Consider the following 27,004-nt stretch of genomic DNA (forward strand, 5'->3'; position numbering starts at 1 on the left):
AGCTCCAAAACCAAGATCCCTGACTACCCGTGTCACTTCGAGATGTGCTAGAAAAGGTCTTGTTACCTTTGAAAGACTGGATGGCAATGCGGTAACCGCTGACTGCTGAAACAGGCCTCCAAGACACACAGATACTGGAGTGATCAGACCTCATCACACTGACACTGCTCACTCGCAGACTGACTGGAGAAACAGACATAGAGAGACAACTGACAGGATGTCTGCGTACACTAGAGCATGCGAGACCATGCATTCACAGGTGATAGACTATTAATGACAGTTAGTGTGAGTGACTCACTGGTCTTGCCCTGTGCGGAGGCGCTCCCTCCCTCTCGGTTGCGGTACTCCGCAGTGACCAGGATGCTGTAGCGTGTGTCAGGTAGCAGGGTCTGCAGCAATGTTCGTCTCTCGCTGCCTGAAACCAACACCTGCAGAGGCATAACACTGTAACAACCAACCTAACCTGTGTGTGTGTGTGTGTGTGTGTGTGTGTGTGTTTTACTCACAGTGCTCTCCTGTGTCTCTCCTCCCGTCAGGGCGGTGTAGGAGACATGGTATTGCAGTACATGGGCGTTGGGAGGAACCCAGCTCACCAGGAGACTGACTGCAGTCTCCTCTGAGATGGACACACTGGAAGGGCCGCCACCTGACACTAGGACACATTAAAACGTGCTCTTTAAGCTGAGAACTACAACACTACATCCCAATATTACATATTGATCCGATTAACATCTCCAGGTCTGTGACAACGTGTGTATTTTGTACTCACAGGTGCTGTATCGGATAGCCACTGCCTCACTCTGTGCTCCATCGGCGTAGAGGGCAGACAGTGAAATCTGATACTCCTTATCGTCCTGCACCCCCTCCAATATGGCCCCCTCGCTGTCCCCATCCACCCTCAACTGAAACACACACAGCAAATGTAACACTAAAATCCATGCAACACAGCGCTGAATTGGCAATGAAATATGGTGCGTCTTACTAGATAACAGACAAGCGGAGGTTCCTCCGCATACCTGTCTGAGGTCCCCTCCACTGAGTGAGATCCATTTAATCAGGTAGGAGACAACATCATCGGCGGCTGACTCCCATCGAACTGTGATGTCACTTCCTGAGAAGTTTGTGACTCTGAGATCAGAGGGGGCTGGTACCCTCACTGACAGAGAGACACAGAGAGAGGGGCAGAGGGGAGGGAGAAACCACAATCTCTGTCATATGCACAGGTCATGTATGGATGTGTGTGTGTGTGAGACGTGCTAGGTTTCATGATCTTACATGTGGTGACGTTGGCTGTGAGCGGTGAGGACAGGCCCTGCTCATACTGTGACTGCACCGACACCAAGTATCTAGACAGAGAGGACAGGTTCTGTAGCAGCACTGAGTTCACACCTGTCACCTCCACCTGGAGAGAAGAGAGGCGAGCGGGAAAGTGACAGACAGAGAGAAAGAGATACTAAATGAATCACTCAATCAAGGAAACATCTTAAAATAAAACAAGTTTGTTGAGTAGTGTGTGTTTTATTCCACAGTAGTTAAATGGTGAGCACCTGTTTGACGTCACTGCCATGGTTAGTGCTGCAGGTGATTCTGTGACCGGGAACATCGACCACTCCAGGAACCCAGCTGACCCTGACCATGCTGTGGCTCACATTGGGAAACTGCATACTGACAGGGGAGGGCAACGGGTCTACAGATAGAGAGAAGAAAGGATTTTCATTTTATTATTTATTTATTTCACCTTTATTTAACGAGGTAGGCCAGTTGAGAACAAGTTCTCATTTACAACTGCGACSTGGCCAAGATAAAGCAAAGCAGTGCGACACAAACAACAACACAGAGTTACACATGGAATAAACAAACATACAGTCAATATATACAGTGTGTGCAAATGTGGTAGGATAAGGGAGGTAAGACTATAAATAGGCCATAGTAGCGAAATAACTACAATTTAGCAATTAAACACTGGAGTGATAGATGAATTTGCAAGTAGAGAAACTGGGATGCAAAGGAGCAAAAAATAAATAAATAATAAAATAACAGTATGGGGATGAGGAAGTTGGATGGGCTATTTACAGATGGGCTATGTACAGGTGCAGTGCTCTTTGAGCTGCTCTGACAGCTGGTGCTTGAAGTTAGTGAGGGTATGAGTCTCCAGCTTCAGTGATTTTTGCAATTCGTTCCAGTCATTGGCAGCAGAGAACTGGAAGGGAAGGTGGCCAAAGGAGGAATTGGCTTTGGGGGTGACCAGTGAAATATACCTGCTGGAGCGCGTGCTATGGGTGGGTGCTGCTATGGTGACCATGGATTCTGAGATAAGGCGTGGCTTTACCTAGCAAAGACTTATAGATCACCTGGAGCTAGTGGGTTTGGCGACGATATGAAGCGAGAGCCAGCCAACGAGAGCATACAGGTCGCAGTGGTGGGTAGTATATGGGGCTTTGGTGACAAAACGGATGGCACTGTGATAGACTGCATCCAATTTGCTGCGTAGAGTTTCAGGTTATTTTGTAAATTACATCGCCGAAGTCAAGGATCGCAGGATAGTCAGTTTTACGAGGGTATGTTTGGCAGCATGAGTGAAGGATTCTTTGATGCGAAATAGGAAGCCGATTCTAGATTTAATTTTGGATTGGAGATGCTTAATGTGAGTCTGGAAGGAGAGTTAACAGTCTAACCAGACACCTAGGTATTTGTAGTTGTCCACATATTCTAAGTCAGACACCGTCCAGGGTCAGTGGATGCTGGACGGGCGGGCAGGCGCGGGCAGCAATCGGTTGAAGATCATGCATTTAGTTTTACTTGCATTTAAGAGCAGTTGGAGGCCACGGAAGGAGAGTTGTATGGCATTGAAGCTCGTCTGGAGGTTAGTTAACACTGTCCAAAGAAGGGCCAGAAGTATACAGAATGGTGCAGAGAGTGGGATAGAAAGAGAGTGAAATGGGAAGGACGCATATCTTTCAAACTTCACGCGTATCAGTACTGTAACATTGTCTGGGTTAACAAAGAGTTAATAAAAGGTTGATTGGGGCCTCCTGAGTGGCACAGCGGTCTAAGACACTGCATCACGGTGTTGTGGCATCACTACAGCCTGGGGTTCGATAGGGCAGCGCATAACTGGCCCAGCGTTACTTGGCTCATCGCGCTCTAGCGACTCCTTCCTCCGACACATTGGTGCAGCTAACTTCCGGGTTAAGAAGAGTGGCTTGGCGGGTCATGTTTCGGAGGACGCTTGACCCGACCGTCACCCCTCCCGAGCCCGTTGGGGAGTTGCAGTGATGCGACAAGATCGTAATTGGATATCACGAAATTGGGGAGAAAAAGGGAGGAAAATTACACACACAAAAATAAAACATTTGGATTGAATGTTAATAATAGGCAGTGATAACATCCTCACATGTGGTGGCGATGGCGGTGACAGGGTCACTGGGGTCCTCGTCATACAGGGCGTACAGGGTGACAGAGTAGTCTGTCACTGGCATCAGACCACCCAGCATCACATCAGTCTGGTCTGCCCCAAACTTCACCTGGGACAGGGATTTAATACACAAAATTATCCTAACAAACACGTCAACATATTACACACGTCAACATATTACACACGTCAACATATTACACACGTCAACATATTACACACGTCACTCTGCCATCCCCCAGTAACCTCACCTCCTTGGCATCGTCGGGCTCTCCGTGGCTGAGGGAGGAGTAGAGAACCATATACTGAGTGGCCCCCGCCGTGGCACCCCAACGCACCCTCAGACTGCTGGGGGACGAGGGGGTCACCTCCAGACCCTCCGGCATGGCCAGGGGCACTGATGATCCAGGAGAGGAGCGAAAGAGAGAGAAGGAGACGGTAGAGGGAATGTATCAGAAGTTATTTCCATGGTTTCGTCTAGTTATTTGCATTATGAAGTGCATGATATGTGAGGAATGTGGCAGATGGGTTCTGCCTTACATGTGGTGATGGTCCCTCTGAGGGCCAGACCAACGTTGTCATCGTAAACAGGAAAGATTGATATGTGGTAGTGGGTCTGGGAGGAGAGTCCACCCAGCAGAACACTGGAGACGGTCCCATTCACAACCACCTGAACACAGACGCCACACAGATCAAGTCACTCACAGCCAAAACCACCAAATAGCTACATGTTCACACAACTGATTTTTTTCCATGACTAAAGTTCTAGAGCTTCATAACTYCAATGACTTGTAAATGCCGACATTTATGACAACATTCTGTCTAACTCTGACCTCCTGTGGGCTCTGTCCCTCGGCGCTGTGAAACACCACTCTGTACTGCAGGACAGGTCGGGTCGGTCCAGTCCAGCTCAGCTGCACCTCCCTGGGGCCCAGCTCAGAGAACTTCAGGTCTGTGGGGCTTGGGTAGTAGAGCACAGGGTCCTCTGTCGGCCTTTCGTTTCCTACGCAGTAAACAGAGAATGAGGAAACTCTACTTGGTATTTCCTTACAAAAAGAGAGTTTTGTAAGAGTTTGTAMAAACATATGGATGAATGTACTGAAATACTAAACTCACTCTTAGCAATGCTGCGCTCCTCTATCTTCCCACAGAGGATGTGCACCAGTCGYTCCACCAGTTTGCTGAGCAGAGGGAAGTCATTCACATTGTAGACGTTGATCTCCAGAGGCTCAGACGCCACTTGCCTCAGCTCTGATTCGTCTGCGTTCTTTACACCTGAAAGACACAGGGACTGTCCTTTTTTCACACGGTAATACATTCACGAACAGACACACAAATTACTGACAAACACAACCAAGCATAAATAACATGCAAAAAACAAACAAACAAAGCCACAAACTCCTGTACTTCAGGCTGCACCACCAGGGTAGATCTCACCTACAGCGATGATCTCCACGCCTGTGTTCTTCAGCCGGTTGGCTGCAGCGATGGCGTCATCCTGCGACTTCCCATCCGTCAGGAGGATCAGGAAACGAGGGGTGTCCGGCCTCGCCCCRGACTCTTGTCTCAGGTTCTCCTCCAGGACATGCAGCAGAGCCAGGCCTGTGAAGGTGTTGCCTCCCTTGTATCTGAAGTTCCTGACTGCCTCCAGCAGTTGCTCTTTGGTAGTGAAGTTGTTGAGCTGCCACTCAGTGCGAGGGTCTCCACTGTACTGAGAAAGGGCTGGGAAACGGAGGGGCAATAAACTGTTAATATCACTCCACACGACAGTTATTGGTGTCCCGTAAAGTATAAACCTAACAGAGGAGAGTTCTGTTATAGGGCTAYTATTTACAGCTGCAGAAACAGGAGAGAGGCCAAAACAACCTGGATTTAGATGAAAGAAAATGTAAAAAACAGAATCATTAAGATCAAAAGACTTCTGCCTGGGGACGTCTTATATGTGGCTTATTATTATATTAATTATGAGATCACACCACACACCCTTTCATAAGAAACCCAAAACGCTAATTCAGCAGAAAGAGTCTGCTGTGTCTCACCTATCTGCACCCTGTCTGGGCCGATATGGAAAGGCGTGACTAGACCCTCCAGGAAGTCCCTGACACGTCTGAAGTTGGTGCGTCCAATGCTCCAGGAGCCGTCCACCAACATGACCACGTCAGCGGCTGCTGTCGTGTCACACTCAAAGGCCTTCCGAGTGGACACCACTGGATTAATGAAGAAACACTCTTAAATCAAGAAAACTGGCTGATCCAAACTAAGGAAAATGCATTAGTAGTAGTATTAGAAGTAGGTGTGTGTGTGTTACAGAGGAATACAGGAGAGTGCGAGCACATTTCTGCTCCAGAGGCCCTATCATTATCCTGTCCTCTCTGTGCTCCCCTCCTCAGGAAACACTGTCATCAGATCTGAAATTGCCACTCACTGGAATATTTTTTCTATGATTGCAGTGCTGAGGATGACAAAGTAAAGCCCAAACTCCTCTTCTAGGACTTAACTTTATCCTTTAGCGTTAGAAGAGTGTGCATACTATGGGCTCTAAATAAGGTACTTCACTTACAACACTGAAAATACATAGACAGGCTTTTTAAACAAAAACATTTTGCCTGGTACATCTTGAAGTAACACTAATAGTGTTTTTACAAACTGTTTYCTGTAGGTGGGATGGATGGGAGTTAGTGTACCTGTGACAGGCTGGGTGGGGARTGTCTTCCTGACTTTCTCCCTGTCGGAGTTCTCATCCTCTACTGGTTTCCCCTGAGTTGTCCCCTGCTCCTCCTTATTGTCCACCTTGGAGCGATCCTTCTCTTTCTTCCTCTTCCTCTTCTCTTTGGGAGCCTTCTCTGTCACCAACTCATTATTCTGGGTAGTTGTTTCTGGAGTAGTTGGAGGTTCTACAGATACACAATTTGACAGTTGGTAGTGTTAAAGAAACAACGTCTGACAGAAATTCCAACAGCATAATTATTTCAGGCCACCAGTTGTTATATGATGGCAAACATTCAGGAATAGGTCATAGTAATATCCAATTTCCAGTTCTTATGAGACATTGTTAAGATACAGGGAACTAGGAAAAGCCCTTTGTACCGTCCCTTAGCCCTCCACCCCATGTCCACTCCCTGTTTCCTCTCAGCCATGTTTCTCTCCAGTGCAGTCCATCTCCCATGCTGGACAGGGCAGCTTACAGTTGTGGCACTGCATCAGCGCTCTCATTACAGACCTAGTGTGACAACGCAGGCGCCTCTCTAGGCTCCTACCCCCACCCTGCCAGTTAAACACACATAATGACAGAGCCCATGGCGAAACAGAGAGGAGAACACACTATCAACTATGGGGAGGATGTGAGGGGATTGTGTTTTGTATTTTCTCTAAGTGCCACTGTTGCCACACACAAACAAAGCAATTATCAGACCTGAACACATTAGATATGGTATGCATACCTTTTTCCAACAGCACTGTAGTGTGACGTATACAATTACGACAGTAAACAGGAAGTGAAATAACCCTCGGAACATAAAATCCTGTAACAGCACATCACTTGCAGAACTGATTGAGGATGACCATTATATTAACTTCAGTGCTTATTGGCCTGAGTAAGGTTCCTGGGCATTGCTCTATGGCCATCAAATTCAAATCTGGACCTAAAAAACAATTCCACTAATTTCCCCCCCCCCATTATAATCAGAGACTGATTTAGCCCCGTCACCAGGTAGATTCAATTAATTATCAAGTATAACAGAAAAACAGTGGCACTCTCGACCTCGTAGGTTAAGATTTTAATACCCCTGCTCTAGTGTAAAATCCTTTGACCTAAAAGCCCTCCCTGGGTGAGAACACACCCTACCTGTAGTGGTGGTGGTGGTTGCCGGCTCATGGTAGACCACAGTGGGTACAGCTAGCAGGGCCTCTATGGGGTCATCCAGTTCACCTGACCCTGACCCCCCTGGTAGGGCCTTCCGCCGCTGTTCACGACTGCCACTACGGACCAACTCCTCCTCTCGCAAGCCCTCAACTGGCAGGATAGAGAGGAGAGCAGAAGGACAGAAGAGAGGAAATAGAGCCATGGATAGACAAATTAAGGAGGAAAAGATGGTGGAAGAGAAATGACAGCAGTTGTTGAACAGGAAGGAGAAGAAGAGGAGAAAGAGTAAGAATTGAGAAGGAAAGGGGAAATGTGGAACAGCAGATGAGTAAATGAATCTAAAATAATTGTACATTCTAAACATACCATTTTTATGCAGAGCTTGACAAAAATAAATGCCAGCACATACACAGCACRGGGAAAAGGGCAAATGTTGCCTCGAGAAAATGGTAAGTGCGACAGAAAATGAGTATGACATTTCTATGGAAATAACAAGTCGGGCTGGGGGTTTGAGAAGAGGCCAGGAAGGAGCTCCCAGACTAGGATCATTATTGAATGATAGACAGACGTTTTCCAGTCAACACCAAAGTCTGACTTGTCCCAACGCGCTTCCGTTGACACAGTAACCCACTATCACTGAAAGGCTGGCAACAACAAGAAACATTTTGAAGGGCATTTTGTTCCTATAACAGCTTTTTACATAAACCAGGTTTCCATCCAACCTTTTTATGTGACTAAAGTACATTGGCTAAAAAAAATGTCATGACATATGCCTGATGGAAACAGAACATTTTTACATAAACTTTCCAAATGTCAACATAAACAAAATACACTAGACAAGGTGGGATCTTTTTGTGTCGGTGGAAACGCTTTTATACACAAATATTGATATAATAACCATCATATCGAAGTAAACTTGGGAGTCACGCGATGACATGTTGTGTGGTCCTCCCACTACGACTCCTCGGGAAAGCATGCAATTTATTAGGCTACAGATGAAATAAATACGGGCACTGGGGATGGGGGGACATGTCCCCCCACATTGTGAAATTGCATTTTTGTCCCCACCAGTTTTATCATTGGAATGTGATACAAAACCAGGCAAAGGTGTGCGTTAGGACCATGCGGAAGCCTCCGAGCGGTCGGGTAGGCTGTTTGGAGTGTTTATCCAACTGAATAATAATTATAATTTATGTCCCCTCCACTTCTAAAAACAAAGTTGCGCCCCTGGAAATAAATGATGAACTTCACAGTGCAGTGAAATTGCAAGGTGATGAGCTTGATGCTCCTTTACAATAAATATCGATGGACATGATAATTGAGGCTTGGCTGCAGTTTGACAAATAAAAATAATCTTGCTCTGTTATCCATAATAACAATCTCATCATGTACAGCGCTGTTGGCTAGAGTCCACATGCCAATACCAGAGTGGGCACACTTGCTATATAAACACATTTTTTTTGGTGAGAAAACCATCAGTAGTGTTGAAAATGCGATGGAAACCCATTTAACTTGTATTTTTTAATTCGGTACATGGGAATTTAACAGCAAAAAGCATTTTACGTGGACTACATCATCACGCACACCCTTTAAACTGCAACAAGTCAATTTGATGGCAACATCTCCGGAGGGAAAATTAGCATATTGTTTTTATGCAGATTCTAGAATATTTGCATGTAAATCTGTCGTCAATTGGATGGAAACCTAGCTTCTGTCTCCCTCCCGCAATATTCACAACCTGTAATTGTGCAAGAATACTCTTAAAATGTGTAAATTACAGACAGTCCTTTGTGAAAGAAAGGCTGATAGGTGTGTGTGTGTGGTTACATGGAAAGGAATGATACGGAAGTGTTCGCACACATTAAAATGTCAAAGGCACACAGGTATTTAGAAATTCCCAAATAACTGGGGGGGAAAATGTACTGCAAATGTCTGAATGTGTTGGGTCTATAAAGGCTTCTTTTGTCAACCCACAGGCATGATATGTCTTGTTACCTGACAGAGAATAACAGTTGCTTTGTAATGACCAGTTCACCAACCAGAGATAAAGTGAATTTGGTAAAGCCCACTGAGGTCAACTGCGTTTTTTAAAGGAATTCGCAAAATTCCCTTAATGCTTTGAGAATTCCTACGGTGGTGGGCATGAGACATAGGCCTACACTAGTGGGCATGAGGGCCTATGTCGTCACTCTTGATCTTTGTACAGTATCTGTACAGCTCTCCCTTGCTGTGCCCTTCACTCTCTCCTTCTCCGTATAGTGGTCATCTTTCTCTAACATATGTTACTCTTTCCTTCTCGCTCTCATTTCCCCATACCGGTCATTCCAAACATTCACCTAACCTCCCACTCTATCGAACACTCTCTCCCTCCAGTCCCCCCTTACTGTAAACTCTCCCTCTCTGGCTCTTTATCCATCTTCCTCCTGTCCTTCACACCCTTAATTTCATAGTCTCTGCTTCCTCTTTAATAATTCTCTTTAATAATAATAATTCCTCTCTAATCCTACTCAATATTAACCTCCACCTTTCCAAACTCCCTCCGCCATTACATTCTTTCTAACATCATTTCATCTCCCTCTTAAGTCATCTGCATTCCTTCTCTCCCCCCCTGTTATTCCTCCTCGCCTCTCCTTCCTGTTCAACACTCCCTCTCCCCTGCCGTCTCTTACTGGTGAAGCGTCTCTTGGCGATGAGTTTCTCCAGTGTGCCGTTGAGCACTAGGACCTGGAGGGCGTATTCCTGGCCGGAGTCCAGGCCTGCCACTGTGGCCCGGCCACGCGTGGTCGTCAGCATCAGCTCCGGCTGGGGCACCTCTGGAGGACAGAGACATCAACACATCACAGACAGTCTCTCAGATTGTTACAGAAGTGAGAGAGCAACTGATAGACCGACACATACAGCTGGTGTTACCACAACAAATGGTAGAAAGAGATAGTGAGCCGAAGAAGGGGAAAAAATGGACAAAAAGATGTGCAGCGTTTTCATAAAAAGGCAAAAACTCGACAAGGAAGAGAGACGACTGTTATCTTGTTGTTCTATAAAAAGAATGTGTGAGTCATGACCCAGAAGGTGGTTGGATAAACCACAGCATATCTCCCTAAGCTATCAGGTGAGAGCCTCCACAGCCAGGTGTGCTCACGCTGCAGCAGCCAAAACATCAAAAAGATCAATTGTTCCTTGAGGCTTTGTTAACAACATCAACTGAGCCAGATATACTATACTCCTTTTCCCTCTTCTAGCCCACTGCCACTTCTCTTCATCATCATCCCCATCTCTCCAAAATCCATAATGTCTCCTTGTGCTTCTTTCATAGTGGTCCCCTCCGCTCTTGCTCTGTTCCCCCCTATCTCCTCATCTCCCTCTAGAGAGCTGCAGGGTAAGCAGGCATGTCTCATGTCTGTTTCACTGTTAACAGTCTCTGAGTCTTACGATCACAGACCTGTCTGGACACAGCTATGACAGAGAAATGGAGATACAATAAAAGATAATATGACAGTGAGAAACAAATGTGGAAGGGGGGGATGGACAGAGAGCTGACACAATGAGAAAATACTCTTGTGAAATAATGTTTCACACCTATTTATTAAATAACATGAGAATGTAAATAAAAGAGAGTTGTATAAGTAGAACAAAGGAGAGAGACATCTAGCTAAACAGAGTAGCAGGGCAGCCCTTGTACCCTGTGGTTCTGTCAGATTGACCAATGAACGGTTTCCAACTAAATTAGAGTGAGGAGGTGTTTACTAGCCAGTGGCCAGTGCTTTGATCAACTCTGGCTCTAGTTAAATAAAGGTTAAAAAAAAAAAAAAAAAAAAAATGGTCTTGGTTAAATATGTAATCCGTAGTATCGTAGGGAAAACAGCACCACTGTCCGCCCCCATGGCCATTGTTATTGATTTTGTTTTGTTGTCAAACCAGAGGTGGGGTGCATCGCTAATCAGTGTAAAAAAAATAAAAAATAAATGCTGTACATATGCTGCTGTTCTAACGCGCGTGCAATGACTTCAGAGGGGGAAAAACACTGTTAGTTGTTTGTAGTAACATCTTTGTTGTTTTAATATCGCAAACAGACGTGACAGTTTCACCATTAAGGTTTCCAGCTTCGAGTCATTGTGACCCAACATTGTCAACTCTTAGTTAGAATCAACCTCACAGTACACACCAGTACTGCTGTCTCACCTGAGATGGGCTTCACGCGGACCTTGTATCCCTGGACCGGCCCTTCAGCCTCTTTCCACTTCATCTGCAGCCGATCCTGAGACAGCACTGTCAGCTTCAGACGCCCTGCAGTGTAGCCAACACACATGCGCACCCACGTTAGGAATAGGTCCACATCTAACATCAAATCAATCAGCCAAATCAACAATCAGACTGCAGTTCAGAAGTATACCCGCCAGAGCACAGAACAAAAACCAAACAATCAACTTGTGATTGGAACAACTGATTTTTGTCTCACACAGACAAAAGCATAATCAACACGAGGCACTTGAAATATGAACATCTATGCAGTGATTACTTGTTGTGAGAGACCAACTGAGCTGTGTATCTGCTGTGGAAGTGATTCTGGGTACGAGTATGGCGGTGAACTTGGCAATGGGTGGTGGTGGTGAGGGGGTTGCAGGGGTGGTGGGCTGTTCTAAGATCAAAGAAATCCCCCCCCCAAATGAATTTATTAGTAGGTTCTAAACCTTTTTCAGACATCCAATTTTGGAACAGGAGCCTCCCATCCCTCTTCCTCCTTCACTAATCAAATCAGTCTCTTGTTTTCAGGTCATCTACATAATTTCCAACGGGGGATTCCCAACAATCCTCTTCTTTCATGTGTCACTCTCTGTCCTCCTCTCTCCTCTCCAGCTGCCCCTGTCTGCTCAAAGCAGGCCTTGTGTTCTCCACTGGGATAGCAAGAGGGACAGGAAATCCGTTTAGGGCCTGAGGTTGAAGGTCAGTTTGAAGGCACCTTATACACAACGTCATGGGGAAAACCGAAGACATTGTAGAGGAGTGCAGATATGAATCATAGCACTTACTGTTGATGCCTGACTTTAGGCACAGTCTTCATTCAGGGAGGTGGGGGCTGGGACAGGGGTAAGGGGCAAGGGTCTCTGTTCACATGGAAATTCTTTAGTAGTGTCCCACTGTCTCTGCATCTAGTTCTGGCAGAGGATCAGAGGGGAACTGGAGACTGGGGTCAATGCCCCGCACTCCCATGAATAACAACAACAGCCCAGAGATCAGTCATCACTGCACTGGGAGCTCTGAGGGAGCAATGTTGCATAAGGATAATGAAACATAAAAAAAGGTACACTGAAAAATCTGGCAAAATTAATTGTTTTGTTTAAACCTATGACTAATATCTGCCAATAATATTATCCGGTCATTATTATATTATATGATTATCGGACACAAACGGCTTAGTGTGTGTGTGTGTGTGTGTGGGCAACAAAAAGGAGTGAATGAGTTCACATTAGTGTCCTGGGAGTTTGTGTAATTGCTACCATGAGTCTGCATGTCAGACAGACATCTACATGTCAGTCTAGAGAGATTTCACAATGCCAGGGGATTTGTATGCTTCTACAGCTAGAGCAAAATATCCATTGAATACTATGGTCACATGGTACAAACATGATCTGATACATAGTAGTGATGATGTATTAGTAATGAAGTACATGGTACCTTGGCTATGGACTCCAGAGTTCATTAGCACCAGGAGAGTGACCAGGTAAGGCACCATCAGCGCTGGGCAGCCAGGTCGGAGACAGTGAAGAGGCATGATGACTAGAACATAAAAACCTGAAATAGGAAGGCAAACAATGGTCATAGTTAATAGCTAATAGTAGAGTTAATAACGATTTGATTATGGCCAATATTGGTGAGTACTGTGCGTAGGTCAAAACCTGTGGGAGCACAAATGAGAGTTTGTCAAAAGTCATTTTGTCAAACTTTAATCTCGAAGAAACCCACTTAAGCAACTGGATAAGGCAGGTAGTGTGACTAGGACAGGCACAATTACCGTATAACCAACAGTTATGGATGAAGACGGTCATTCAAATAAAATAAGTCATAACTGAACAAACAGCTGACTGAAGATGGGTCGTCACGAGTTACAACGTCATAAATCCTGCTTATTTCTTAAAATCAGATTTGAAACCGAACCACACTGCTAACCTTAAATTAAGACCAAAAAGCACATTTTTGTTTTCATGATTTTTTATGACAGAGCCAATTTTGACTTTGTGGCTGCACCATCTAGTGGAAACCCTGAAAACGTGATGCTCGAGCATGTGTGTGGTTGAGTCCGTTTCGGCCTTAACATCGACTCTTAACAACCAAGGTTATGTCTGTAATCAAGGTTCAGTGAGCTATTGGATCACTCCAATATGGTATCCTTCCGCTTGACAGGATACATTCAAAGTAAGAATTTCAGATTAGTCCCGGTTACCGGGTAGTGCTGCGGTTGACCCCATTAAACACGGCCCTCTCCAGACCTGGTTGYCGGCAGCACCATTGACTCGATAGTACCTAGCAAAAGTGCTAGACGACGTCCAACTGGTCGATGCACACATTTTATTAAGGGGACAGGGCCCACGATGTAGCTACTCTAGTAGAATGTGCCACCACAGCAGACAGCAAAGGGCAGGCGGCCAGCTGATACGCTGTAGTAAAAGTGTCCACAATACAATGTGAGAGTTTCTTTAGGTGGAGTTCTGGAGATGAGCCTGTGAACATAACACACGAACAGCTTAGTCTGTGTAACGTACAGTTGAAGTCAGGAAGTTTACATACACTTAGGTTGGAGTCATTAAAACTCATTTTTCAACCACTCCGCAAATTTCTTGTTAACAAACTAGTTTTGGCAAGTCGGTTAGGACATCTGCTTTGTGCATGACAAGTAATTTTTAAACTATTGTTTACAGACAGATTATTTCACTTAATCACAATACCAGTGGGTCAGACGTTTACATCCACTAAGTTGACTGTGCCTTTAAACAACTTGGAAAATTCCAGAAAATTATGTCATGGCTTTAGAGCTTCTGATCGGCTATTAGGCTAATTGACATAATTTGAGTCAATGGAGGTGTACCTGTGGATGTATTTCAAGGCCTACCTTCAAACTCAGTAACTCTTCGCTTCACATCATGGGAAAATCAAAAGAAATCAGCCAAGACCTTGTAGACCTCTACAAGTCTAGTTCATCCTTGGGAGCAATTTCCAAACGCCTGAAGGTACCACGTTCATCTGTACAAACAATAGTACGCAAGTATAAACACCATGGGACCACACAGCCGTCATACAGCTCAGGAAAGAGATGCGTTCTGTCTCCTAGAGATGAACGTACTTTGCTGCGAAAAGTGCTAAATCGGTCCCAGAACAACAGCAAAGGACCTTGTGAAGATGCTGGAGGAAACAGGTACAAAAGTATCTATATCCACAGTAAAACGAGTCCTATATCGACATAACCTGAAAGGCCGCTCAGCAAGGAAGAAGCCACTGCTCCAAAACCACCATAAAAAAGCCAGACTATGCTTTGCAACTGCACATGGGGACAAAGATCGTACTTTTTTGAGAACTGTCCTCTGGTCGTATGAAACAAAAATTGAATTGTTTGGCGATAATGACCATCGTTATGTTTGGAGGAAAAATGGGGAGGCTTGCAAGCCGAAGAACACCATCCCAACTGTGAAGCACGGGGGTGGCAGCATCCTGTTGTGGGGGTGCTTTGCTGCAGGAGGGACTGATGCACTTCAAAAAATAGATGAAATCATGAGGATGGAAAATTATGTGGATATATTGAAGAAACATCTCAAGATATCAGTCAGGAAGTTAAAGCTTGGTCGCAATTGGGTCTTCCAAATGGACAATGACCCCAAGCATACTTCCAAAGTTGTGGCAAAATGGCTTAAGGACAACGAAGTCAAGTTATTGGAGTGGCCATCACAAAGCCCTGACCTCAATCCTATTGAAAATGTGTGGGCAGAACTGAAAAAGCATGTGCGAGCAAGGAGGCCTACAAACCTGACTCAGTTACACCAGCTCTGTCAGGAGGAATGGGCCAAAATTCACCCAACTTATTGTGGGAATCTTGTGGAAGGCTACCCAAAACGTTTGACCCAAGTTAAACAATTGAAAGGCAATACTACCAAATACCAATTGAGTGTATGTAAACTTCTGACCCACTAAGAATTTGTTGAAATAAATAATTCTGACATTTCACATTCTTAAAATAAAAGGGGTGATCCTAACTGACCTAAGACAGGGAATTTTTACTAGGATTAAATGTCAGGAATTGTGAGAAACTGAGTTTAAATGTATTTGGCTAAGGTGTATGTAAACTTCTGACTTCAACTGTAAGTGTTTAGTGTCCTCACTGGGTTCAGCACACTTGGGGGGAAAACCCAGCGGACAAATGTAAGTGCCAGTTCACATGTCTGTCAGACACGACCTTCGGCAATAAAGAGTGGATAGGCCGGAGGATAACACTCCCTTTGTCTGCACCCACTCTGAAACATTCAGCGCTCACTGAAAGAGCATGAAGTTCACTAACCCTCTTAGTAGAGGTAATAGTCAACAGGAATGCCACCGTCATGGAAAGGTGCTTCAAAGACGCTAACCCCAGGAGCTTGAAGGGTGGCCTAGCAAGTACTGACAGCACCACGTCAAGGTCCCAGTTTGGCACTGAACAGGCCTTAGTTAGACTTCTGCATCCAGCTCCCTTCACAAATTTGAGAGCAATGGGTGGCCATCGTAATGTCACCGTGAAATTGTAGCCAAATACACTCTCAAAGTAGATGCCGCTGCGTCCGCTCGCTGCCATACCTCTGAACACTGCCCCACAACCTGCTGGCGAGGCATCGGTGCACACTTGCTCCCGGTGGTGGACTGTGTTCAGTATCACTCCCTCCAACAGGAAGGAGTGAGAGAGTCTGAAATAGTTACTCCGAATGTGTCCTGCCACGCATAAGGATATCATATTGGAGTGACCGAATATGGGGGGGGCTTTACTTGGCTCATCGCACTCTAGCGACTCCTTGTGGTGGTCCGGGTGCCATCAGGCTGACCTCGGTTGTCAGTTGAATGGTGTTTCCTCCGACACATTGGTGCGGCTGGCTTCCGGGTTAAAGCGAGCAGGTGTTAAGCGCGGTTAGGCGGGTCATGTTTCGGAGGACGCATGACTCGACCTTCACCTCCTGAGCCCGCAGCAATGAGATAAGATCAAAATTGGGGAGAAAAAGGGGGTAAAATACCCAACCAATTTTTTTGGGATTCTAGCGACAAGTACAGCTACTTTTCAGGCTGCCTTTGGGGAGTTAACACAAAGGGTTTAAGCAACTTTTCCCACTCAAGAGTGAGAGAAGCTGTCTGTCCAACACAAGTCACAGCAACGGCACACACACAGGCAGAGAAGCACAAGGGGAGGGGGTGTGCGGCGGGAGAGGCAAAAAAACGCTACGTCGGGAATCGCAGGAAGGAAAATTGGTGCTGTGGCAGCGTTGCGGCAATGGCAAAATGTCGTTTAGCGACAAATCAAGGAGCCAATAGCGGATCTCACTGAAAAACTGTTGACAACACTGAGCTAACGTCGTTTCCCGCCGAACTGCGCATGTGCAGGCCGTCAATATAAGTTGAAAATTTTTGGGCCAATTGTGCCCCGCCTCATGGGTCTCCCGGTCGCAGCCGGCTACAACACAGCCTGGGATTGAACCCGGGTCTGTAGTGACGCCTCTAGCACTGTGATGCAGTGACTTAGACCGCTGCGCAACTCAGGAGGCCTATGAAGTTGAATTTGACTAAAATGTCAATATGTCAGTTTGTGACTGTCATGAGGTTGGAGTAATAACATGTTCAACTACTTAAGACATTGTCTTGAATCTAGGTTGTACCTTTTAGATTTTGAGAAAATTTACAACTAAGGAAGAATTTTTCACTTCTCTTATTGACTTCTCAAACCCCAAACCCCGGCCTGGTCTGCTTCGCAAGTGTTTCCGGAAGTCTCACGATGTTGCCTCTCTGGGTTTATAAACAGCACACATAAAAACAGAATGAATAGAACAGGTTTGGAACCTTTAACCCTGGCAATTTGACTGTTACACTCACAATAGACGTGGTAAAGGTCTCAATGGAACTTGACCAAAACAATGGAATTGCCATAGAAAACGCGTGGGGGAAAGAGCCATGGGGGAAAGATCCCAAGTCTCCTCATTGCCCACCAGCAAAATTAGTCTAGATTTAGGCTATTGTTTGTGTATTTTACACTATATTGAGGTAAAAATGTTCATGTCATCTTTACCATTCAACTGCATTACAGTTAAAAACAACTGACTACCATTAACGATTTCTGTATGCTAGCTATGCTAACCAGTTTATACAAACGGGAGTTCGTATTTAGCAGTCACTTCTTCTAAGCCTGAAAAGGGACAACTTCTGCATGTTATGCAGCAAAAACACACCAAAATATAAAAATTGGCCTTACGTAAGCACATTGTGTCCCATTCCACAACCTAAATCATGACAGATTCGACGAATATCCTATATGGTGCGTAGGTAGAAATCACTGGGGAAGCCAAGACAATAAAAAGCCATATTACAACCTGTTGTGATATTTGCTCTATAACCCATTTGTATATACGCCACCGTGATTTACAATAAGGCCGTGACAACAGTCACGGAATAAATTCAACTACGCATACATTTTGTCATCACAAAACCGGAGAGCCACATTGGTCTGGATAAGTCCACGTAACAAACAGTTGACCTGTAGCATGGTCAAGAAAGTTAATGTATTTGACAGTTTACTCTACAACTACTGATTTAGAACCACAGAGTTACCGCAAGTCAGCACAAAGACAACAGGAGCCCTGCCTCCGCTCTTCCAGCACCATTTCAACTTAAACATAATCAAATCAACAAGGTAATATTATGCTCAGTTTAATACACTGAAAACAAACTTAGACACCAAAACCAATTAAGTTGGCAAAATGGTATATGGCTCTGCCATTCAGTAAACCTTTCATTTTTGTTTTCATAGGCTACCTAGCTAAAATGATTGCTAGCCTAACTTCCTCACATGGGCAAAAATGAACCAGCTAAGTTAGCTAGCTAGTTAATGTGAGCCCACTAGGCTACATATTGACCTTCAATCATCTCAGGTCAGTGGAACAATATGCAAATGTATGGTTAGATCAGAATCACCATCATAATCATTGGCCTGTACAGAGAATTAGGTCAAAACCACAAGTCCAAATCGAGACCAGAAACAGACGTTTGTCTGAGAATGATGACATTTTGCTTAGGATGGTATTTGATTTGTGTGAAGCAAAATCCAAACTGTCGTTTTGCTGTGGCAGGACAACCCACATTTGAGCGCAGCTCAACACTGATTGGCTAATTATTTTATTTTAAAAATTACCACGTGAGACATAATGTTTGCTGGCGCCAATCAATCAAATGCTAGTGCAGCAACATGTCATACTCTTTTGTTCCAGACAGCATGAGATACATGGAATACACATACTGAGACAGAGGGGCGCTTTTCCCCCTTGTTCAGAGGATTTCTCGAGTGAGATACAGCCACTTGTGAATTAATGGAAAATTATGAAAACATGGTCAAATATATTGGTCAAATATTTGGGGAAGCCTGGCTTCCCTTGGCATCCATGAATACATAACACTGTTTGTTAGATCAGATTTGTTGGATGTGCGCCAATCTGGTCAATAGAACATCTGATTTCCATTCTCCTTTAACGCATCTATGGCTGCCTGGTATTGTGATGAATATCACAATGGAAATTATTGCAAATTTGCTGTGAAATGATGTTACTGATGTGGCTCAAGCAATGGCAGTTGAGTTGAATCAACGAATCACAGCACATTTTAGCACATACTTCCTGCTTTGCCGCCAGTCCAGCCATTGTGCTGTCATTGACTTGAATGGGGATGCCCGTTCTGTTCATTCTCTTTATATGTCAGCAAATACAGACAGGAGCAAAGGAGGAGAAAACGTGCGTAAAAAAATATACATATTTACACTGAACAAAAATATGAAACGAAACATGTAAAGTGTTGGTCCCATGTTTCATGAGCTGAAATAAAATATCTCCAAAATGTCTCATTCACACCAAAAGCTTGTCTCAATTTTTTTGCACAAATTTGTTTACATCCCTGTTAGTGAGTATTTATCAAGATAATCCATCCGACAGGTGTGGCATATCAAGAGGCTGATTAAACAGCATGATCACTAGAAAGGTGGAATTTGGGTTGGGGACAATAAAAGGCCATTCTAAAATGTGCGGTTTTATCCCACAACACAATGCCACAGATGTCTCAAGTTTTGAAGGAGCATGCAATTGGCATGCTGACTGCAGGAATATCCACCAGAGCTGTTACCAGAAAACGTAATGTTAATTTCTCTACCATAAGCCGCTTCCACCATTATTTTAGAGAATTTGGCAGTACGTCCAACCGGCCTCACAACCGCAGACCATGTGGAACCACACCAGCCAAGGACCTCCACATCCGGCTTCTTCACCTGTGGGATCATCTGAGACCAGCCATCTGGACAGCTGATGAAACAGTGGGTTTGCACAACCTTTGTTTCTGGCAGTTTGTGCAGAAATTCTGTCTCCGGGAAGCTCATCTGCGTTCTCGTCGACCTAGCCTGGGTCTTGACCTGATTGCAATTCGGCATCGGAACCAACTTCAGTGTGCAAATGCTCACCTTTGATGGCCACTGGAGAAGTGTGCCTTACGGATGAATCCCGGTTTCAACTGTATCGGACAGATGGCTGACGGCGTGTATGTCATTGTGTGGGCGAGCGGTTTGCAGATGTCAATTTTTTGAACAGAGTGCCCCATTGTGGCAGTGGGGTTATGGTATGGGCAGGCATAAGCCACGGACAACAAACACAATTGCATTTTATCGATGGCAATTTGGATGCACAAAGATACCGTGACGAGATCCTGAGGCCCATTGTCATGCCATTCATCCGCCGCCATCACCTCATGTTTCAGCATGATAATGGACAGTCCTTTGTCGCAAGGATCTGTACACAATTCCTGGAAGCTGAAAATATCCCTGTTCTTCCATGGCCTACATACTCACCAGACATGTCACTCATTGAGCATGTTTGGGATGCTCTGGATTGATGTTTACAACAGCGTGTTCCAGTTCCCGCCAATATCTAGAAACTTCGCACAGCCATTAAAGAGGAGTGGGACAACATTCCACAGGCCTCGATCAACAGTCTGATGAACTCTATGCAAAGGAGATGTGCTTCACTGCATGAGGCAAATAGTGGTCACACCAGATACTGACTGGTTCTGATCAACGCCCCTACTTTTTTTTTTAAAGGTATCTGTGACCAACAGATGCATATCTGTATTCCCAGTCATGTGAAATCCATAGATTAGGGTCTAATTAATCTGTTTAAATTGGCTGAGTTCCTTATATGAACTGTAACTCAGTCAAATCTTTGAAATATTTGTTCAGTATATACAGTACCAGTCAAAACTTGACACCTACTCATTGCTGGGTTTTTGTTTATTTTGACTATTTTCTACATTGTAGAATAATAGTGAAGACATCAAAACTATGAAATACATATTTTATATTTGAGATTCTTCAAAATAGCCACCCTTTGCATTGATGTTAGCTTTGCACACTCGGCCTTCTCTCAACCAGCTTCTTGAGGTAGTCACCTGGAATGCATTTCAATAACAGGTGCCTTGTTAAAAGTTCATTTGTGTCATTTCTTTCCTACTTAATGCGTTTGAGCCAATCAGTTGTGTTGTGACAGGGTATGGGTGGTATACAGAGATGGTATTTTACCAAATAGTGCTAAGTCCATATTATGGCAAGAACTTCTCAAATAAGCAAATAGAAACGACAGTCCATCATTACTTTAAGACATGAAGGTCAGTCAATCGGGAAATGTTGAAGAACATTGAAAGTTTCCTTGTGCAGTCGCAAAAACCAAGCGCTATGATGAAACTGGCTCATGAGGACCGCCACAGGAAAGGAAGACCCATAGTTACCTCTGCTGCAGACAATAATTTCATTAGAGTTACCAGCCTCAGAAGACACAGCCCAAATAAATTAAATGCTTCACAGAGTTCAAGTAACAGACACATCTCAACATCAACTGGTCAGAGGAGACTGTGTGAATCAGGCCATGGTTGAATTGCTGCAAAAAAAACACTACTAAAGGACACCAATAAGAAGAAGACATTTGATTTGGTCAGCCCTACCAAGCAAAAAGGCAGTAAACTGCTCGTAGCGTGGAACTGAGAAAAATTGCTATTATTTACCTTGGTCTCACAGTAACTTTATGCAGTCACTGCTAATATGACCCCCACAATAGAGGCAGGATACTAGTACACATGATTAAGCATGAATTTAATGTAGAAAAATTACATTAACACATTTGACCAAATGAGCATGCCATTTTTGCTTGGTAGGGCAGATCTGTCCTTTGGTCTGGAGTCCAAATTGGAGATTTTTGGTTCCAACCGCCGTGTCTTTCTAAAACGCAGAGTAGAAGAACGGATAATCTCCGCATGTGTGGTTCTCACCGTGAAGCATGGAGGAGGAGGTGTGATGGTGTGGGGGTGCTTTGCTGGTGACACTGTCAGTGATTTATTTAGAATTCAAGGCACACTTAACCAGCATGGCTACCACAGCATTCTGAAGCGATATGCCATCCAATCTGATTTGCGCTTATTGGGCCTATCATTGTTTTTCAACAGGGCAATAACCCAACAAGAGGTTGACCGATTAATTAGGGCCAATTTCAAGTTCATTAAAAAAAAAAGGAAAAAAAAACAGTAAACTGCATTTTTGGATGCCGATTATGGCCGATTAAATTGCAATCCATGAGGAGACTGCGTGGCAAGCTGACCACCTGTTAAGCAAGTGCAGCAAGGAGCCACGGTAAGTTGCTAGCTAGCATTAAACGTATCTTATTAAAAACAATCATTCTTAACATAATCACTAGTTAACTACATATGGTTGATGATATTACTAGTTTAACTAGCTTGTCCTGCATTGCATATAATTAATATGGTGCCTGTTAATTTATCATCGAATCACAGCCTACTTCGCCAAACAGGTGATGATTTAACAAAAGTGCATTCGCGCCAGGGTATATGCAGCAGTTTGGGCCGCCTGACTGTGTGAAGACCATTTTTTCTTTAAAAACACCGTAATTAATTTGCCCGAATTTTACATAATTATGACATAACATTGAAGGTTGTGCAATGTAACAGCAATATTTAGACTTAGGGTTGCCACCCGTTCGATACAATAAGGAACGGTTCCGTATTTCACTGAAAGAATAAACGTTTTGTTTTTGAAATTATAGTTTCCAGATTTGACCATATTAATGACCTAAGGCTCGTATTTCTGTGTGTTTATTATATTAAGTCTATGATTTGATATTTGATAGAGCAGTCTAACTGAGCGGTGGTAGGCTCGTAAGCATTCATTCAAACAGCACTTTCCTGCGTATGCCAACAGCTCTACGCAATGCTTGAAGCGCTGTTTATGACTTCAAGCCTATCAACTCCCGAGATTAGGCTGGCAATACTATAGTGCCTATAAGAACATCGATACTGCACTTTTACTTTCTTCTCCAAAACCGTGTTTTTGAATTATTTAAACCAAATTGAGCATGTTTCATTATTTATTTGAGACAAATTGATTTTATTTATGTATTATACTAAGTTAAAATAAGTGTTCATTGTTGTAATTGTCATTATTACAAATATATTTAAAAATAATAATTTAACTTACAAAAATAATATATATATATATTTTTTAATGTTTTTAAATAAACATATAAGAATAATAATAATTGTAAAAAATCAATTAAAAACATATTTTTAAAATAAATAAATAAATAAAATAAAAAAATATTTTTTTTATTTTTTACATCAGCCGATTAATCTTTTAATGTGTAACTTTTTTAAGTTACACATAATTCCATATGTGTTCATAGTTTTGATGTCTTCACTATAAGGGTTGCACATTTTGGGGAATATTCAGAGGTGGAAACTTTCCGTGGGAATTAATGGGAATATGTGAAAATTAACAGAAAATATGCGAATGAATATGAATACCATTTTAAATGTTTTTTTGCATTGGATATATTTACCATATCATATGGAGATAAAAGGTTTCTATGTTATCATAAGTAAACATAATTGCAAATGATTAAATCCTTCCAATAGAAAAAAAATTGTAAAAAATTGTTACAAATTGAACTTTAATTAAATGAGTTTACACTTCACATTGGATGATTTCACTGAACAACAAAAGGGAATATTGAATGATCCCAATGATCCATCTCTCAAAAACATTTATCTGTAAAATGATAGTCTAGAAACTAAAGCTTTGGTTGTTTTCCTCTCAGGCTTCCATGTCTTCTCCCTGGACCTCCTCAATGTCCACCACTTGAACATCAGACTGAGGCCTCATCTTCACTACTTCCCAACCTCGTTGTCAGGCTCAAAAAGCCTCAAATTTGCCCGGATGGCCACCAATTTTTCAACCCTTGTATTGGCCAGCCTGTTGCGTGCTTTGGTGTGTGTGTTCCCAAACAAGGACCAGTTGCGCTGATGTTGGTGCGATTTGGAGGATGATGGAGGCAACAGGGGAAAGAGCCTCAGATCTACAAAGTTCCTTCCACCAGGTGGCTGATGAGATACAGTTGAAGTCGTAAATTTACATACACTTAGGTTGGAGTCATTAAAACTAGTTTTTCAACCACTCCACAAATTTCTTGTATACAAACTATAGTTTTGACAAGTCGGTTAGGACATCTACTTTTTGGAGAAATGTCCTCTGGTTTGATGAAACAACAATATAACTGTTTGGCCATAATGACCATCGTTATGTTTGGAGGAAAAAGGGGGATGCTTGCAAGCTGAAGAACACCATCCCAACTGTGAAGCACGGGGGTGGCAGCATCATGTTGTGGGGATGCTTTGCTGCAGGAGGGACTGGTGCACTTCACAAAATAGATGGCATCATGAGGGAGGAAAATTTTGTGGATATATTGAAGCAACATCTCAAGACATCAGTCAGGAAGTTAAAGCTTGGTCGCAAATGGGTCTTCCAAATGGACAATGACCCCAAGCATACTTCCAAAGTTGTGGAAAAATGGCTAAAGGACAACAAAGTCAAGGTATTGGAGTGGCCATCACAAAGCCCTGACGTCAATCCTATAGAAAATTTGTGGGCAGAACTGAAAGCAGAACTGGAAAAGTGTGTGCGAACAAGGAGGCCTACACACCTGACTCAGTTACACCAGTTCTGTCAGGAGGAATGGGCCAAAAGTCACCCAACTGATTATGGGAAGCTTGTGGAAGGCTACCCGAAACGTTTGACCCAAGTTCAACAATTTAAAAGGCAATGCTACCAAATGCTAATTGAGTGTATGTAAACTTTTGACCCACTGGGAATGTGATGAAAGAAATAAAAGCTGAAATAAATCATTCTCTAAACTATTATTCTGACATTTCACATTCTTAAAATATATTGGTGATCCTGACTGACCTAAGACAGGGAACTTTTACTGGGATTAAATGTCAGGAATTGTGAAAAACTGAGTTTAAATGTATTTGACTAAGGTGTATGTAAACTTCCGACTTCAACTGTACATGCATGCACACACACACATTTCTTTTTATTCCAGCCCCCGTTCCCGCAGGAGACCTTTTGCCTTTTGGTAGGCCGTCATTGTAAATAAGAATTTGTTCTTAACTGACTTGCCTAGTTAAATAAAATAAATAAATACATTTCTACAAAACCCTTGAATGAGTTGATGTGTCCAAACTTTTGACTGGTTCTGCATATATATATATATATATATATATATATATATAAAAAAAAAATTAACTGCTATTCGAACGGTTATTATGGTGACCGCAGTCATTTGGCTGGCCAATTACCATCATCCTTAATACCAGGACCATCACTGCCCCAAGTGTCCCTCGCTTTTCCCATGGGAACATTGAAAATGCTGAGTCCCACTGACACCGAGGCCAGTACAGATGCTTAAATACTGTCTGCCCGCCATTAGGACAGCCCTCTAATTTGAATGGTCTAATTACACAGACAGACACCACTCTAAGACCCATTATACTGCAGGTGTCTGACTGAGGTAGGAGACAGGGAGGGGCATCAGAGCTGGGTCACCAGCATCAAAGCATGCAGTGATGTGAGGCTGATAACATGAAGAGACACTAAACTGAGAGGACAGCTGTGTGTGTATCAGAAAACTGTTGGGTGCATGTTTAGGCATGCAATGGGCACCAGTCCACACGAAAAACTGTGTTCAACAACCATTTTTAAATTTCAAAATATTCAGTAATATTATTTTACCCTCTTCTGCAGAATACAAAGGCCTAGCTTACATATGACAACTATTTTCCTATATATGTGTCCAGTATACTCATCCTTTCCAGCCAGAGGGCCTTGACATGTAGCTGCTTGCCTGATTGTTGTAAAACTTTATGTTTCGTCACACCGGGGTAGAGGGCAAATCAATCCACGGTTCTGTCGTATTTCTTCCATACTTCTTGTCTGTCAGACACTGGACAGAACAAAGTATGCCTACTGTTATGCAATGAAAACGGTTCTCCTGTGCATACCAGACAGAGGAAAATAATGGTCTATACTAGAAATAAGGTGTTGTACTGCCAGTGCTTGCTGCTTGGCCTCTCACAAAACAGCTTTTGGTGACTATTGTCAGGCCCTGAGCCCCATATACAGCACTCTGGTTCCAAGTCAAACATGCTTTGGGAAGCACGTCTCCGTGCTGCTGCAACTTTGTTTAATGCCCAAATCTACCGGCACCTCTGACAGCATCATGCCCCCACTTCTGACAGCAGTGTTGCAAACTGGGGTTAGGTAGCACGACCGGGACTCGAACCCGGATCTCTCTGGTTCTGCAGCAGGCATGTTAACCACAACCCCAATATAATTATTTGCCCAGGTGATTTCTTTGTTAATCAATTCCATACATACTTGCCTATTTCAGTAGACCTCGCAGGTGGATGGGGTCGCTTCCTATAAGCCTAGGGCGGGAGAAACTACAAGGCGATTCATCCCGGCCATACAATGTTGCTGAGATTTATCACTCCACCCCCGCCATTGAAATACATCCCGAGTTTCACGCTCCTCTCAAAATAGAACCGATAAGCGATGTTGGGGCTGGGCTACATCTTTGTTTCAGTCTGTCTACCTGCCGTATGCGAGTGAGAGAGCAAACCAGGCGCGACTGCGAAGCATGTTCTGTGACTCACCTACTATATCATGTAGGCTAATATAAACTAGATGTAGGCCTACAATGTAACAATGAAGTAGCAACAATGTAACATGTTACAGAGCCAATCAGCCTACCTGGGGTCGCAAGTTACGTCCAGGTTATTCCTTCAGCGCGAGTTGAGACTTTTGCATTCCAAAGGTGAGGATGTCAACAGGCAGAACTTCCGCTAGCACTGCTTTGCTCCCCCATCAAGTGCTATCTTCTAGAGTTGGGAATGAAATATGATAGCTCTACACTGCAGGCAGCCCTCCTACACCCTAACATGGGCGTGGTGCACTGTTTCAGAGAAGTATAACTTACCAAGAGATCAGCCCTTACTTTCATGTTTGACATAACATGCCTAGTCAGATCCTCTCCTCATTTAGCACATAAGAATAATATTTAATAGAATATCGACATTATTTAATT

General features: G+C 43.6%; 1 protein-coding gene across 1 annotated transcript in view; it reads right to left on the bottom strand.

The window, feature by feature from the left end:
* LOC111966431 (collagen alpha-1(XX) chain) overlaps positions 1 to 26,796 on the bottom strand; it is a 33,150-nt gene extending 6,354 nt beyond the window's left edge. Inside the window, exons 1-20 of the mRNA XM_023991054.1 lie at positions 26,671 to 26,796; positions 12,948 to 13,064; positions 11,454 to 11,558; positions 9,944 to 10,087; positions 7,257 to 7,424; positions 6,097 to 6,306; positions 5,452 to 5,619; positions 4,850 to 5,134; positions 4,529 to 4,687; positions 4,246 to 4,415; positions 3,953 to 4,082; positions 3,664 to 3,809; positions 3,395 to 3,524; positions 1,548 to 1,687; positions 1,276 to 1,402; positions 1,017 to 1,156; positions 770 to 902; positions 507 to 652; positions 299 to 428; positions 67 to 183 (exon numbers count right to left, since the gene is read on the bottom strand). Of these exons, the coding sequence (XP_023846822.1) occupies positions 67 to 183; positions 299 to 428; positions 507 to 652; positions 770 to 902; positions 1,017 to 1,156; positions 1,276 to 1,402; positions 1,548 to 1,687; positions 3,395 to 3,524; positions 3,664 to 3,809; positions 3,953 to 4,082; positions 4,246 to 4,415; positions 4,529 to 4,687; positions 4,850 to 5,134; positions 5,452 to 5,619; positions 6,097 to 6,306; positions 7,257 to 7,424; positions 9,944 to 10,087; positions 11,454 to 11,558; positions 12,948 to 13,044 (2,845 nt within the window). The 5' untranslated portion in view covers positions 13,045 to 13,064; positions 26,671 to 26,796. The remainder of the gene's footprint in view (positions 1 to 66; positions 184 to 298; positions 429 to 506; positions 653 to 769; positions 903 to 1,016; positions 1,157 to 1,275; positions 1,403 to 1,547; positions 1,688 to 3,394; positions 3,525 to 3,663; positions 3,810 to 3,952; positions 4,083 to 4,245; positions 4,416 to 4,528; positions 4,688 to 4,849; positions 5,135 to 5,451; positions 5,620 to 6,096; positions 6,307 to 7,256; positions 7,425 to 9,943; positions 10,088 to 11,453; positions 11,559 to 12,947; positions 13,065 to 26,670) is intronic.
* Positions 26,797 to 27,004: the final 208 nt, after the last annotated feature.

Source organism: Salvelinus sp. IW2-2015, linkage group LG7, assembly GCF_002910315.2.
Source record: "Salvelinus sp. IW2-2015 linkage group LG7, ASM291031v2, whole genome shotgun sequence".
Classification (NCBI taxonomy): domain Eukaryota; kingdom Metazoa; phylum Chordata; class Actinopteri; order Salmoniformes; family Salmonidae; genus Salvelinus; species Salvelinus sp. IW2-2015.